Source organism: Oryzias latipes, chromosome 22 (assembly GCF_002234675.1).
Source record: "Oryzias latipes chromosome 22, ASM223467v1".
NCBI classification, from domain to species: domain Eukaryota; kingdom Metazoa; phylum Chordata; class Actinopteri; order Beloniformes; family Adrianichthyidae; genus Oryzias; species Oryzias latipes.
Genome location: NC_019880.2, coordinates 394,225 through 406,936, shown reverse-complemented (window position 1 = coordinate 406,936; position 12,712 = coordinate 394,225). Strand labels below are relative to the sequence as shown.

At 52.6% G+C, this 12,712-nt stretch overlaps 2 protein-coding genes and 1 long non-coding RNA gene across 20 annotated transcripts in view; 1 reads left to right on the top strand and 2 right to left on the bottom strand.

Moving 5' to 3' along the window:
* Positions 1-12,712, bottom strand: part of LOC101164701 (nesprin-1-like) — a 108,198-nt gene that overhangs the window by 6,682 nt on the left and 88,804 nt on the right. For 16 of the 17 annotated variants that reach the window (XM_023951580.1, XM_023951581.1, XM_023951575.1 and 13 more), the window contains 13 exons: positions 12,425-12,583; positions 12,182-12,348; positions 11,948-12,110; positions 11,104-11,291; positions 10,886-11,036; positions 8,702-8,884; positions 8,493-8,630; positions 8,235-8,426; positions 7,850-8,168; positions 7,332-7,400; positions 6,997-7,064; positions 6,801-6,927; positions 6,231-6,430 (listed from right to left, as the gene is read on the bottom strand). In XM_023951580.1, coding sequence (XP_023807348.1) covers positions 6,231-6,430; positions 6,801-6,927; positions 6,997-7,064; positions 7,332-7,400; positions 7,850-8,168; positions 8,235-8,426; positions 8,493-8,630; positions 8,702-8,884; positions 10,886-11,036; positions 11,104-11,291; positions 11,948-12,110; positions 12,182-12,348; positions 12,425-12,583 — 2,124 coding nt within the window. The remainder of the gene's footprint in view (positions 1-6,230; positions 6,431-6,800; positions 6,928-6,996; positions 7,065-7,331; positions 7,401-7,849; positions 8,169-8,234; positions 8,427-8,492; positions 8,631-8,701; positions 8,885-10,885; positions 11,037-11,103; positions 11,292-11,947; positions 12,111-12,181; positions 12,349-12,424; positions 12,584-12,712) is intronic. The other variant, XM_023951587.1, reaches the window with a different exon arrangement.
* On the top strand, positions 326-667 carry LOC111946830. Its single transcript, XR_002872618.1, has 2 exons — positions 326-494; positions 570-667. It is a non-coding gene; the product is annotated as an uncharacterized LOC111946830 (long non-coding RNA).
* Positions 708-5,559, bottom strand: LOC111946829. 2 transcript variants are annotated; one of them, XM_023951593.1, is made up of 4 exons: positions 5,387-5,559; positions 4,515-5,308; positions 4,307-4,391; positions 708-2,059 (listed from the first exon to the last, which is right to left on the bottom strand). In XM_023951593.1, exons 1-4 carry the CDS (start codon positions 5,529-5,531, stop codon positions 756-758), a joined length of 2,328 nt encoding a protein of 775 aa, XP_023807361.1. In that variant the 5' UTR covers positions 5,532-5,559; the 3' UTR covers positions 708-755. The 2 variants fall into 2 exon arrangements, with proteins under 2 accessions (XP_023807361.1, XP_023807360.1); XM_023951592.1 differs by having other exon boundaries at positions 4,307-5,308.

The following is a 12,712-nucleotide window of genomic DNA, read 5'->3' as shown; positions in this document are numbered from 1 at the left end:
ACCTCCATTAAAGAACCTACATAGGAACATCCACAGGGACCCCAAAGGAACATCCACAAAGGAACCTCCATAGGAACCTCCAGAAGAACCTTCAGAGGAACCCACAGAGGAACCTCCAGAGAAACTTCCACAAATGAACCACCAGAGGAACCTCCCCAAAGGAACGTCCAGAGGAAACCCCAGAGGAACCCCCAGAGGAACTTCCACAAAGAAACCTCCAGAGGAACCTCCCCAAAGGAACGTCCATAGGAAGCTCCAGAAGAACCTCTAGAGGAACCCCCAGAGGAATCTGTCATGATATGACGCAGATTCTGAATGACCCAAGTGCTGGAACCCGGAAGGAGACTCGGACAGGAGGTAAGTCTGAAGTAGATTTTAATTTGGCTGAAGATGAGTGTTGGCGTCTTCCCAGAAGGTGGAGCGTCAGCTGGCTGGAGGCGTCTTGACGAGGAGATCCAGGAGCGAAGCACGAGTGACCAGAGGACTGCGACCAGGTGAGTATCAGAGTGGATAATTCCTGAGGCAGATCGAGAGGGATAATTAAAGACATGAAACTTGGCAATAAACAGGAGCAAGGATAGGTCAGACTAAGCACCATGGGAGGAACAACGAACTGGCGTCGGCTGAAGATCCACAGACTCCTTAAGAAGGCTGCAGCAGTGATGAGGTGAGTGAGAACAGCTGGTCGCGTCAAAGGCAGAGAAGGTGGGGGAGGGGGAGAGTAACTGACAGGCCACCATGACAGTACCCCCCCCTCAACGACCGCCACCTGGCGGTCCAAGACGACGATCCGGATGGGCCCGGTAGAAGTCGTCAATGAGGGTATGGTCCAGAATCAGGGAACGGGAAATCCAAGAACGTTCTTCCGGACCATACCCCTCCCAATCCACCAGAAACTGCACACCCCGCCCACGGCGCCGAACATCCAGGATCTTGCTGACCGTAAAGGCGGGGGCGCCGTCGATGGTACGGGCGGGTGGCGGGGAAGTGGACGGCGGGCAAAGCGGACTCTCAGTGACTGGCTTGACCTGAGAAACGTGGAACGTGGGATGCACCTTAAGGGCTGCCGGGAGACGCAGCCTGACACAAGCGGGATTGACGACCCGGTCAATGGTGTAGGGCCCGATGAATTTGGGGGCCAATTTACGGGATGAGGCTTGGAGAGGAATGTTTTGGGCAGATAACCAAACCTTTTGGCCAGGCTGGTAACTGGGACTCACCCCCCTGTGGCGGTTGGCTATCTGGCAGTTGCTCTCCTTAGTGCGAAGGAGAGCCGCCCTGGTCTGCTGCCAGATGTTCCGACACCGTTGGAGGTGGAGCTGGACCGAGGGCACTGCCAGATCCAATTCCCGAGAAGGAAACAAAGGGGGTGAGTAACCCAAGGATGCCTCAAAAGGAGATATGCCAGTGGCGGTGGAAGAATGGGAATTGTGGGCATATTCCACCCACACCAGGTACTTGGACCAGTCAGCTTGATTCTGGGCTGCCAGACACCTGAGAGCCGCTTCCAGTTCTTGGTTCGCCCGTTCTGCCTGTCCATTAGATTGGGGGTGGTAGCCCGATGTGAGGCTCACGGTGGCTCCCAGGGCGGAACAGAAAGCCCTCCAAACTTGCGACGTAAACTGAGGTCCACGATCAGACACTATGTCGCTGGGAATTCCATGATGACGAAAAACATGATTTATGAGGACGTCGGCCGTTTCAGAGGCTGAAGGCAGCTGAGGCAGGGGAATAAACTGAGCGGCTTTGGAAAAACGATCAATAATAGTCAGGATTACCGTATGGCCTTGGGACGGTGGTAGTCCGGAGACGAAATCCACCGCTATGTGGGACCAGGGACGGCTGGGCGTGGACAGGGGTAGCAGATGTCCAGAGGGAGGCCGGTTGGAGGTTTTCGAGCGGGCACAGGTGGTACAGGCCGCAATATACTCCTTGACATCGCGCTCCATGGTGGGCCAAAAGAAACGACGCTTGAGTAGTCGGGAGGTACGGTAAACCCCTCCATGGCAGGCAATGCGGGATGTGTGTCCCCATGTGAGGACTTCAGATCTTAGGGCGTCTGGAACAAAGAGAGTGCCCGGAGGACAGGAGATGCCATCAGGAATCTCTCCTTGGGCCTGGAGTACCTTGCTCTCGACCTCCCAGGTAAGATTGCCGATAAAACATGAAGCAGGAAGTATAGGAGAGTCAGAGGTAGTCTCGGAGGTGTTGTATTTGCGAGATAGGGCATCAGGTTTGATGTTGCGGCTGCCAGGACGATAGGTGATTGTGAAATGGAATCGATCAAAAAACAAGCACCACCGGGCCTGACGGGAATTGAGTCGTTTGGCACTGCGAAGATAAGCCAGGTTCTTATGATCAGTTAATACTTGGAAAGGCTTTTCTGCTCCCTCCAGCCAGTGACGCCATTCTTCTAATGCCAATTTTATGGCCAAAAGTTCACGGTTCCCCACGTCATAATTTTGTTCGGCGGGACTTAGTTTCCGTGAAAAAAAAGCACAGGGCTTGAGTTTACCGGTGTCCTCGCGTTGTGATAAGACAGCTCCTACACCGGAGTCCGAGGCGTCCACCTCCACGATGAATTGTTTGGTAACATCGGGCTGAATCAGGATGGGAGCAGACACAAAAAGGGACTTGAGTTTTCTGAAGGCGGCATCAGCCTCCGGGTTCCAGGCGTAAACTTTGTTTATGGAGGTGAGTTGGGTGAGTGGGGCAGCTATACTGCTATAATTACGTATGAACCGGCGGTAGAAATTGGCAAACCCAAGGAACTGTTGCAGTTTTTTACGAGTTTGCGGTATCTCCCATTGAGTGACGGCCTCAATTTTAGCTGGATCAGGGCGGATATTGCCAGCCTCAATGATGTAGCCCAGAAAAGGGATGGAGGACACGTGAAACTCGCATTTCTCTGCTTTGACGTAAAGCTGATTTTCGAGCAACCTCTCAAGAACTAGACGGACGTGATGTTCATGTTGGGATTGATCGGTGGAAAAAACAAGAATATCGTCCAAATAAACAAAAACAAACCTATTAAGGAAATCCCTCAGGACGTCATTTACAAGTCGCTGAAAGACCGCAGGGGCGTTGGTAAGACCGAACGGCATAACAAGGTATTCATAATGCCCCAACGGGGTGTTAAACGCCGTTTTCCACTCATCTCCGTCACGCATGCGTACCAAGTGATAAGCGTTACGGAGGTCGAGTTTCGAGAAAATCTTAGCCTGTTGTACCGAGTCAAACACAGATTCGAGTAATGGTAGGGAATATTTGTCTTTGACCGTGATTTGATTGAGCTCGCGGAAGTCAATACATGGCCTGAGAGACTTATCCTTCTTCTCCACAAAGAAAAACCCTGCGCCGACAGGAGAAGAAGAGGGGCGGATATGACCCAAAGAGAGGGCTTCTTGTATATAGTTTTCCATGGCGCTTTTTTCGGGTCCCGATAGATTGTATAGCTTCCCCTTGGGAAGGGGAGCCCCATTTAACAGCTCGATGGAGCAATCATAGGGACGATGAGGGGGCAGAGCGCTAGCTTTGGATTTAGAAAAAACCGAACGAAGGTCGTGGTAACAGGAGGGGACTTTAGAAAGGTCGATATCCTTCCCTAGACCAGGGTCGGGACAATTAGTGATGGGCATGGCCGAGTGTAGGCAGTTGGCCATACAATAGGTGCTCCAGTTAACGACGCGAGGTGAAACCCAGTCAATATGCGGATTGTGTTTCTGGAGCCACGAGAAGCCAAGAATTATGGGTGTTTGAGGGCACTGAGTGACAAAAAACTGACAGTATTCACGATGATTACCGGAGGTCAGAATGAGAAAAGGACTGGTACGCTTAGTAATGCGAGTTAGTTGTTTTCCACCCAGCCCGGCCGCGTTGATAGGCGTGGAAAGGTCTTCGACTGAAAGCGAGAGGTCATGAACAAGACGTTGGTCTATTAAACTGTGCTCTGCACCAGAATCTACAAGTGCTTGGAGTTCAAATACTTGGCCTTTATTACTGACTTTGACAGGAACAAACAAGAACTTAGAGCTAGGTGCTGGTTCAGGATTTTCCCCCCGTGGCCTGTCAACTAACGGGGGGGTTCGAAAATTTAACCGGACGTTACATTGAGAGACAATGTGACCAGTCTGACCACAATAGTAGCATAATCCCTCATCACGACGTCTTTGTCTTTCTTCAGAGGAAAGCTTGGCGTGACCAATTTGCATGGGTTTGTCAAGATTGCAAGCAGCAGTATCACGGTTGGATGGTAGGGTAATCCTAACCGGGGAAACGAGAGTAGCTGAAGGCGGCGGAGGCTTACGCTTTTGTTCGGCGTGGCGTTCACGTAACCGGACATCGGACCTCAAGGAGGCGGCGACAAGGTCTTCAAAGGTGACCGCTTCTGGCTGTGAACATAGGTGGTTTTTAATGCGATCGTTCAACGATTGATAATAGATGCCTTTGAGTGCGGGATCCGGCCAACCTGCTTCAACCGCCAGAATGCGGAAGTCGATTAGATGGTCACTTACCGGGCGGTTACCTTGTTTGAGACTCAGTAACCGCCGGGTGGCTTCTTCCTGCTTTCTGGGTTGGTCAAACACTAGACGGAATTCCCCAATGAAGCGGTCGAAAGGTAGGTGTGTGATGGGATGGGTGGCTAGGAAAGCCTGAGCCCACTGAAGCGCCTTGCTGCGGAGTGAATTAACAATCAGAGATATGCGGCTGTGATCGGCCTGATAATACCTGGGGGCCTGTTGGAAGATTAGTTGGCATTGAAGCAGGAACCCTCCGCAGGTCTCAACGTTGCCGTAAAAAGGTTCCGGCTGTAGACGGACATTTTCCGGGACGAAGGCGGAAGAGGAAGTGGGGTTGTTGCCGGAACTAGGAATTTGGGCAGCGGCTGCAGGGGAAGAGGATTGACTGGTTAATTCAAACAGTTTCTGAGAGATGCTGTTGAGACGGCGAAATAGATCCTGCTGGGCTGTGGACATTTGAGTTAGAGCGTCCGCTTGACTACTCAGGAGGTTTCCTTGCAGGGCGATGGCGTGACGGAGCCCCACCGGGTCAGCTGGGTCAGAAGTTGGGCCAGTTCGTTCTGTCATGATATGACGCAGATTCTGAATGACCCAAGTGCTGGAACCCGGAAGGAGACTCGGACAGGAGGTAAGTCTGAAGTAGATTTTAATTTGGCTGAAGATGAGTGTTGGCGTCTTCCCAGAAGGTGGAGCGTCAGCTGGCTGGAGGCGTCTTGACGAGGAGATCCAGGAGCGAAGCACGAGTGACCAGAGGACTGCGACCAGGTGAGTATCAGAGTGGATAATTCCTGAGGCAGATCGAGAGGGATAATTAAAGACATGAAACTTGGCAATAAACAGGAGCAAGGATAGGTCAGACTAAGCACCATGGGAGGAACAACGAACTGGCGTCGGCTGAAGATCCACAGACTCCTTAAGAAGGCTGCAGCAGTGATGAGGTGAGTGAGAACAGCTGGTCGCGTCAAAGGCAGAGAAGGTGGGGGAGGGGGAGAGTAACTGACAGGCCACCATGACAGAACCTCCACAAAAGAACCTCCAGAGGAACCTTCAAAGGAACATCCAGAGAAACCTCCACAAATGAACCTCCCCAGAGGAACCTCCCCAAAGGAACGTCAAGAGAAAACCCCAGAGGAACCCCCAGAGGAACCTCCACAAAGAAACCTCCAGAGGAACCTTCAGAGGAACCTTCACAAAGGAACCTCCATAGGAACCTCCCCAAAGGAACATCCAGAGGAACCTCCACAAAGGAACCTCCAGAGGAACCTTCAGAGGAACCTTCACAAAGGAACCTCCATAGGAACCTCCACAGAGGAACCTCCAGAGGAACCTTCAGAGGAACCTTCACAAAGGAACCTCCATAGGAACCTCCATAGGAACCTCCAGAGGAATGTCCACCAACACTAATCAGACACTAGAATAGATGTAAACATGTGGACTCAAAGACTTTCAGACATGGAGGTGGGAGTGCGATGGTGTGGGGCTGAATGTTATCCTTCAGAGCAGCAGATCCACCTCTGAAGTTTCTGTAGGGTTCTGGTCAGTCTGGACTGAGACCTGAGGTTCAGTCTGATGACCTCAAACAGACGCTGAAGCTGAACTTCAGGAGAGAGGAGGAGCTTGGATCCACAGCAGAGGTTCTGTGGATGGGTTCTGGTTGTCTGAGCTCTCCTGGTTCTGAAGGTCCAGCAGACTGTGGAGGATCAGAATCACCTTCAGCTTCCTGATGTGATGCTGGATGGTCTGCATGTCCGAGGTGACCCCCTGCCCCCTCTGCTGCTGCAGGTCTGCTTCGGCCTCCTCCAGCCAGCTGCACACGCTGCAGAGGTCAGAGGTCAGCTGCTGCTGCTGCTGGCTGCTCCTCCCCTTGCTGAGGTCCTGAGCCTGAAGGAGCTCCCAGCGCTCGATCACTCCTGGAGGGGGTCAGAGACACACTGAGATCTGAGTCTAAAGGAGAGGCCTGTTAGCCTTAAAGGGGGGGTCTGTTAGCCTTGGGGGGGGGGGGGGGGGTCTGTTAGTCTTAAAGGGGGAACTGTTAATCCTGGGGGGGGGTCTGTTAGTCTTAAAGGGGGAACTGTTAGTCCTGGGGGGTGTCTGTTGGTCTTAAAGGGGGGGGGTCTTTTAGCATTAAATCTGTTAGAACTGCTACTATGCACAATGACAATAAAGCAAATCTAAACTAATGTCTCAGTAATGGGGGGGGGTTCTGTTAGCCTTAAAGGGGGAACTGTTAGTCCTAAAGGGGGGGGGGGGGGGGGGGTTGGTCCTGGGGGGGGGGTTTACCTGAAGCCTGCGACTCTGAGCTGCTGGGGTCCACCAGCCCCGACAGCACCTCCCCCTCCTCCTGCAGCTCCGAGCCCATCCTCTTAGCGGCATCGATGCGGCCGCGGCACTCCCCCAGCAGACGCATCTGTAGGGGGGGCAGGTTACCACTTTACAGAGTCAAACCAGTTGGAAGACATTGGGGGGGGGGACTCACGTAGCCTATGTAGGAGGGATCCTGCTCTGTTGGGGTGGGGTCCACTGCCTCCAGGGGGGGGGGTTCTCCTGTAGATCAGACAAAGTTCTTCAGACCAGCAGAAAACCACCAGTGGAGCAGAACCCAGTAGAGAAAGGGATTTTTCAGAACCAGCAGAACCAAACGGGTTAGCCAAATGAGGGGGGAGGAGGTAGGTTAAAGAGGGGGTGGGGGCTCAATTCCCTCCTGATTTCCAGATTCCAGCCAAAGGCCTGGGTTGGTGTTGGTGTAGGAATTGAGCCTGCCCCCCAGTGGCAGGGTAGCACAGGGGTCAGAACGGGCATGCTGGGTCGTACCCGTGCAGGACCGCAGGGTTTGCTCAGTTAGTCTAACAAAGGCCTCCAGGTTCTCTGCAACCTGAACATCTGCAAGAAACACGGCACAAGGTCAGCGGGAAGCCATGCCCCTGTACAGATACCACGCCCCCACCCGGCAACCAGGCCCCCGTACGGATTCCACGCCCCCATCCAGAAAACACGCCCCTGTACAGATACCACGCCCCCATCCAGCAGCCTCGCCCCTGTACATATATCACGCCCCCGCAGATCAACCAACACAGCTGTTAGAGGGTTACGTTACGCCCCCCCCATCAGCGTTCATATCCATCTGAACACATAACTCTAACACTTTGCTCATAGTCACAGGTAGGGGGGTTGCAGACATTCCACATTACTGTTGGGAGGGGGGGGGGGGGTTCTACAAATCTGTTCTGATCTCGGTTCCTCTGAGATCTGGGTGGGAGGCTCTCTGAGGAGGGGCATGTTGGCACAGCCCCCCCACTTGGAGCTTAGAGGGGAAGTCTCTGAGAACTCACCCGACAGCCCCGGCGGCGCCGGCTGCAGGAACTCCTCCTCGCTCTGCTGCTCCCGCAGCGCCCGGCCGGCGCTCTCCAGGCCGCGGCTCAGGTCGTAGTCGTGGTCCCATTCCAGTGGGATGGAGTCCACGCTCGCCGGCGTGTCTCTGCCAGAGTGCTCGGCCCGCAGTTGAGCCGCCAGCGAGGCTGAACGCCCCGATGAGGCCAGGGGGGACAGGAAGCCGTCCCCCGAACGCTCGTTCCACGGCACGCCGGAGAGATCTCCGGGCTCGTCCAGCTCCCGGTCCGAGAAGGAGGCGTCGGCGTCCTCGTCTGCAAGCTGACCAGGAGAAAGGTCGGTCCAGAGGAGCTCAGCACCGATCCAAGTTCTCTACCGGGGCCTTACCGGGAGGTGAATCAGCTTTTTGTAGTAGCGCTCCACACGACCAAACACCTCCTGACGATAACGCTGGAGCTCCTCCAGCTCCTCCTCAATCACAGCAGCATCCAGCGGCTCGCTCTTCTCGAGCAGCGCCCCGCCCTGCTGGAAGATGTGTTCCATCCTGGCTGTGGTCAGAGAGATCTCCTGCTGAAAGGACTGCAGCAGAGTCTGTGGTCAGACCTGAAGCCTTGGGTGGGCGGAGCCAAGCGGTCAGGAGTTTACCCGCAGCTGCCGGGTCTTAGCTTGAATGTCGCACTCGGAGAAGTGCTCGATGTTGGTGAGCTGCAGGTCCATCTCCGTCAGCCAGACCAGGATGGCGTCACGCGCCGTCTCAAAGTCCTCCCTCTGGCTGATGAAGTGCTGCGTGTTCGGAAAACAGCGCTTAGAAAGCAGCTTCACCTTCGGGGGCCTCACCTGCACGCCGGACGCACCTTCAGCCGTCGGACGATGACTGCCCCCCTCCTCTGCAGGTCGTCCCACCGCTGGTTGGCGCTGTTGGCCATCCCTCGCAGGCGGCAGGAGGAGTCGGTGCGGTTCTCTCTGGCCAGGCGGCGGTATTGCTTGTTGATGAGCTCCAGCTGGGGAAGTCCTTCATGGACCAGTCTCTGGAACCCCTGCAGACACCGCAGAGCACAGAGCCACGCCCCTTTAGCTCCATCACACCCAACAAAGGGGGAGCAGGGCCCTTCCGTGATAACGCAGCCAGGTTAGAAACTGAAGCGGATCGACATTCTGAATGATCAAGCTGCAGTGGATCGTCCACGCTGCGCAGACGTCTGCTCGCTGTTCGCAGGCGGAGCTTCATGAAAACCAAAAACATTTGCTTGTTTTCGTAGGTAGTGACTGAAACCTCAAAACCGGTCCATGAACCCGCCACCTTCACCCCTATCAGGGGTGACCCTTGGGGCTAGGCTGTCTGGGGCACACCCCCGTCCTGTTTCTGGATCCGTTTTTAAGGATCAGTTTCTGAATCCGTTTCAGGATCCATTTTTGGATCCGTTTCTGGATCAGTTTCCGGATCCGTTTCTGGATACATTTCTGGATCTGTTTTGGGATCCATTTCTGGATCAGTTTCAGGATCCGTTTCTTCATCCATTTCTGGATCAGTTTTTGGATCCGTTTCAGGATCAGTTTCTGGATCTGTTTTTAAGGGTCAGTCTCTGGCTCTCTTTTAGGATCCGTTTCGTGATCCATTTCTGGATCAGTTTTTGGATCTGTTTCAGGATCAGTTTCTGGATCCGTTTGTAAGGATCCGTATCTGGAACCGGTTTTAGATCAGTTTCTGGATCCGTTTTTAAGGATCAGTTTCTGGATCCGTTTCAGGATCCATTTTTGGATCAGTTTCTGGATCAGTTTCTGGATCTGTTTCGTGATCCATTTCTGGATCAGTTTTTGGATCTGTTTCAGGATCAGTTTCTGGATCAATTTTTAAGGATCCGTTTCTGGATCAGTTTCTGGATCCGTTTTTAAAGATCAGTTTCTGGATCCTTTCCGGATCCATTTTTGGATCCGTTTCTGAATCAGTTTCCGGATCCGTTTCTGGATCTGTTTTGGGATCCATTTCTGCATCAGTTTCAGGATCCGTTTCGTGATCCATTTCTGGATCATTTTTTGGATATGTTTCAGGATCAGTTTCTGGATCAGTTTTTAAGGATCCGTTTCTGGATCCGTTTTTATAGATCAGTTTCTGGATCCGTTTCAGGATCCATTTTTGGATCCGTTTCTGGATCAGTTTCTGGATACATTTCTGGATCTGTTTTGGGATCCATTTCTGGATCCGTTTCAGGATCCGTTTCGTGATCCATTTCTGGATCAGTTTTGGATCCGTTTTTAAGGGTCAGTTTCTGGATCCGTTTTTAAGGATCAGTTTCTGGATCCGCTTTTAAGGATCAGTTTCTGGATCCGTTTCAGGATCAATTTCTGGATCAGTTTCTGGATCTGTTCTTAATGATCAGTTTCTGGATCAGTTTCAGGATCAATTTCTGGACCCGCTTTTGGATCCGTTTTTAAGGATCCATTTCCGGATTCGTTTCTGGATCCATTTTTAAGGATCAGTCTCTGGCTCTGTTTCAGGATCCGTTTCGTGATTAATTTCTGGATCAGTTTTTGGATCTGTTTCAGGATCAGTGTCTGGATATGTTTCTGGATCAGTTTTTAAGGATCAGTTTCTGAATCCGTTTCAGGATCCATTTTTGGATCCATTTCTGGATCAGTTTCTGGATCCGTTTCTGGATACATTTCTGGATCAGTTTTTGGATCCGTTTCAGGATCAGTTTCTGGATACGTTTCTGGATCCGTTTTTAAGGATCAGTTTCTGGATTCGTTTTTAAGGATCAGTTTCTGGATCCGTTTCAGGATCAATTTCTGGATCTGTTTTTAAGGATCAGTTTCTGGATCCATTTCAGGATCAATTTCTGGATCAGTTTCTGGATTTGTTTTTAAGGATCAGTTTCTGGATCCGTTTCAGGATCTTTTTTGGATCAGTTTCAGGATCCATTAATGGATCTGTTTTTGGATCCATATCAGGATCAGTTTCTCAGACTGTCTCTGGTCACCAGAGACCTGCCGGTTTTAGGGTCGGCACGTTTCCTTGTCAGCTCCTCATTTGCACAAACCTCAAACTTCTTGAGCTCCTCCTTCGCTTCTGTGTACAGAACTCCTGAGGAGTTGGGCTGAGCAGCAGTCTCCTCATAAGGCGCCAGCCACTCCTCAAAACGAGTGAAGTCATCCAGAAACTTTTGCCACAAACGCCAGGTCTCCTCGATCCTGGAGGGATAGGGATGAGGAGTGTTCCAGCACGGTGGGAGTCAGTGCGGTAGAGAGAGAGCCTCACCGGAGCCTCCTCTCCAACGATGCGGCACAGATGCTCCTCCAGCGGCGGTCCAGGTTGCGAGTCGCCTGCTGGATGGAGTCGCACTCCGCATCGTTGGCACAGGCGTCGCAGTCGTGCAGCAGCACCTCGCACAGGTTCAGCACCGACGCCACCCCCGTGCTGTGTTTCTCGATGTCCCGCTGAAGCTCCTGACAGGGAAAAGAGGCGGGGCCACGGTCAGCACTCTGTGCGTTTGGGATGGATTTTAAGATTCTTTTAATGGTTTATAATTGTTTGATGGGCCTTCTGCAGTTAAAGGGTGAACCCCGCCGGACCCTCAGGTTCTCCACTCAGGCCTTTTAGCGGTTCCTCAGGTGACGCCTCGTTCTGCCATCACGGTCCTTGCCTGAGGAACGGCCTGCTGGAGAACCTCAGAGCCACAGAGACCATAGAGGTTCGAGGCTCAAGACCCACCTTTGTAATTTAGCTTTTAGATAATCTTATCTGCTTATTTATTATTAGTTTTACTATAAATTTTTATCTTTAATTCATTTTATTTTCTATTTTATGGTTTTATACACATCCTATTCATTTTATTTGAGCTTTCAAGATTCTAGCTCCAATGTTTTCTACAGATGCAATCTTTGCTTTGAGGATGTTGATAGAGGAGGTCAAAGGTCAGAGAAGGTGAGAGAGCGCTTATGTTATGAGTGGAACTGTGGTATCATATGAAGAAGTCTGGAGTGACAGAGAGCATCTTAGAGCAGTGCAGGACATGCATGAGGGCTGTAAGACAGTGGTGAGGTGAGCTGTAGGGGTGGCAGGAGTTCAACCAGCGACTGCATGAGAGCGGCTTGAGCCTCACCTGCTGCAGATCCAGCTTCCTCTGGATGTCCGTGAAGTCACAGGAGTCGTAGGAAATGGGTTTGGAGAGCTCGCTTTCGATGTGGGCCAGCCAGGACCGCAGGCTGCTCATGTTCCTGTCCAGCTGCTGCACGGCCACCAGGGTCTCCCTCAGCTTCTTCACTCTGGGGGGGGGGGGACACCGTCACAGACAGCTCCAGCAGGGGCAGCAGAAGTTCACATGGTCTGTCCTCACCGGGCTCCAATCAGGTCCAGCAGGTGCTGCCAGCGGTCGCCGACTTTGCCGAGTTTCTGCTGGATCTCGGCAGCTTTGTTCTGCTGGCTGGCCCTGGCCAGACGCTCCCCCAGATCATGGAGCTGCTGCTTGTTCTTCTCTGCTACCGAGATCTCCTCCTGGTAGTCCTGAGGGAAGAGCCCAGATCCCGGGTGAGTAAAGATCCCGTCAGAAAAAGGAAAGCTTCACGTGTGAAAGCAGAACCTTGTGGAGCCTGTCGATCATCTCCTCGATGCTGATGTCTCCGTTCTGGGACACCTTGCTCTCCATGTTGGTGAGCCACTCACACATGTCCTTGTACTTGTCTGCAAACACGGTCCACTCGTTCAGCCGCTTGCTGACCTGCTGCCGGCGCAGCGACAGCTGCACAGACAAAGCCGCGTCAGAGACGTCTCTGCTTCCTGTGCAGCTCCCATCCGCACAGGAAGCTCAGCTTCTCGCGAAGCGGAACTGAGCCAAACACAGGAAGTGGCTGGTGCTCAGTAGAAACGG

Coding starts and splice junctions, on each gene's coding strand:
- LOC111946829 (XM_023951592.1), bottom strand. CDS start 5,531: ATGGTGGCCTGTCAGTTACTCTCCCCCTCCCCCACCTTCTCTGCCTTT. Junction 5,309..5,386: donor AGTTCGTTGTTCCTCCCATG/GTGCTTAGTCTG, acceptor GATCTGCCTCAG/GAATTATCCACTCTGATACT. Junction 2,060..4,306: donor ACGCCACGCCGAACAAAAGC/GTAAGCCTCCGC, acceptor TCTTTGTTCCAG/ACGCCCTAAGATCTGAAGTC.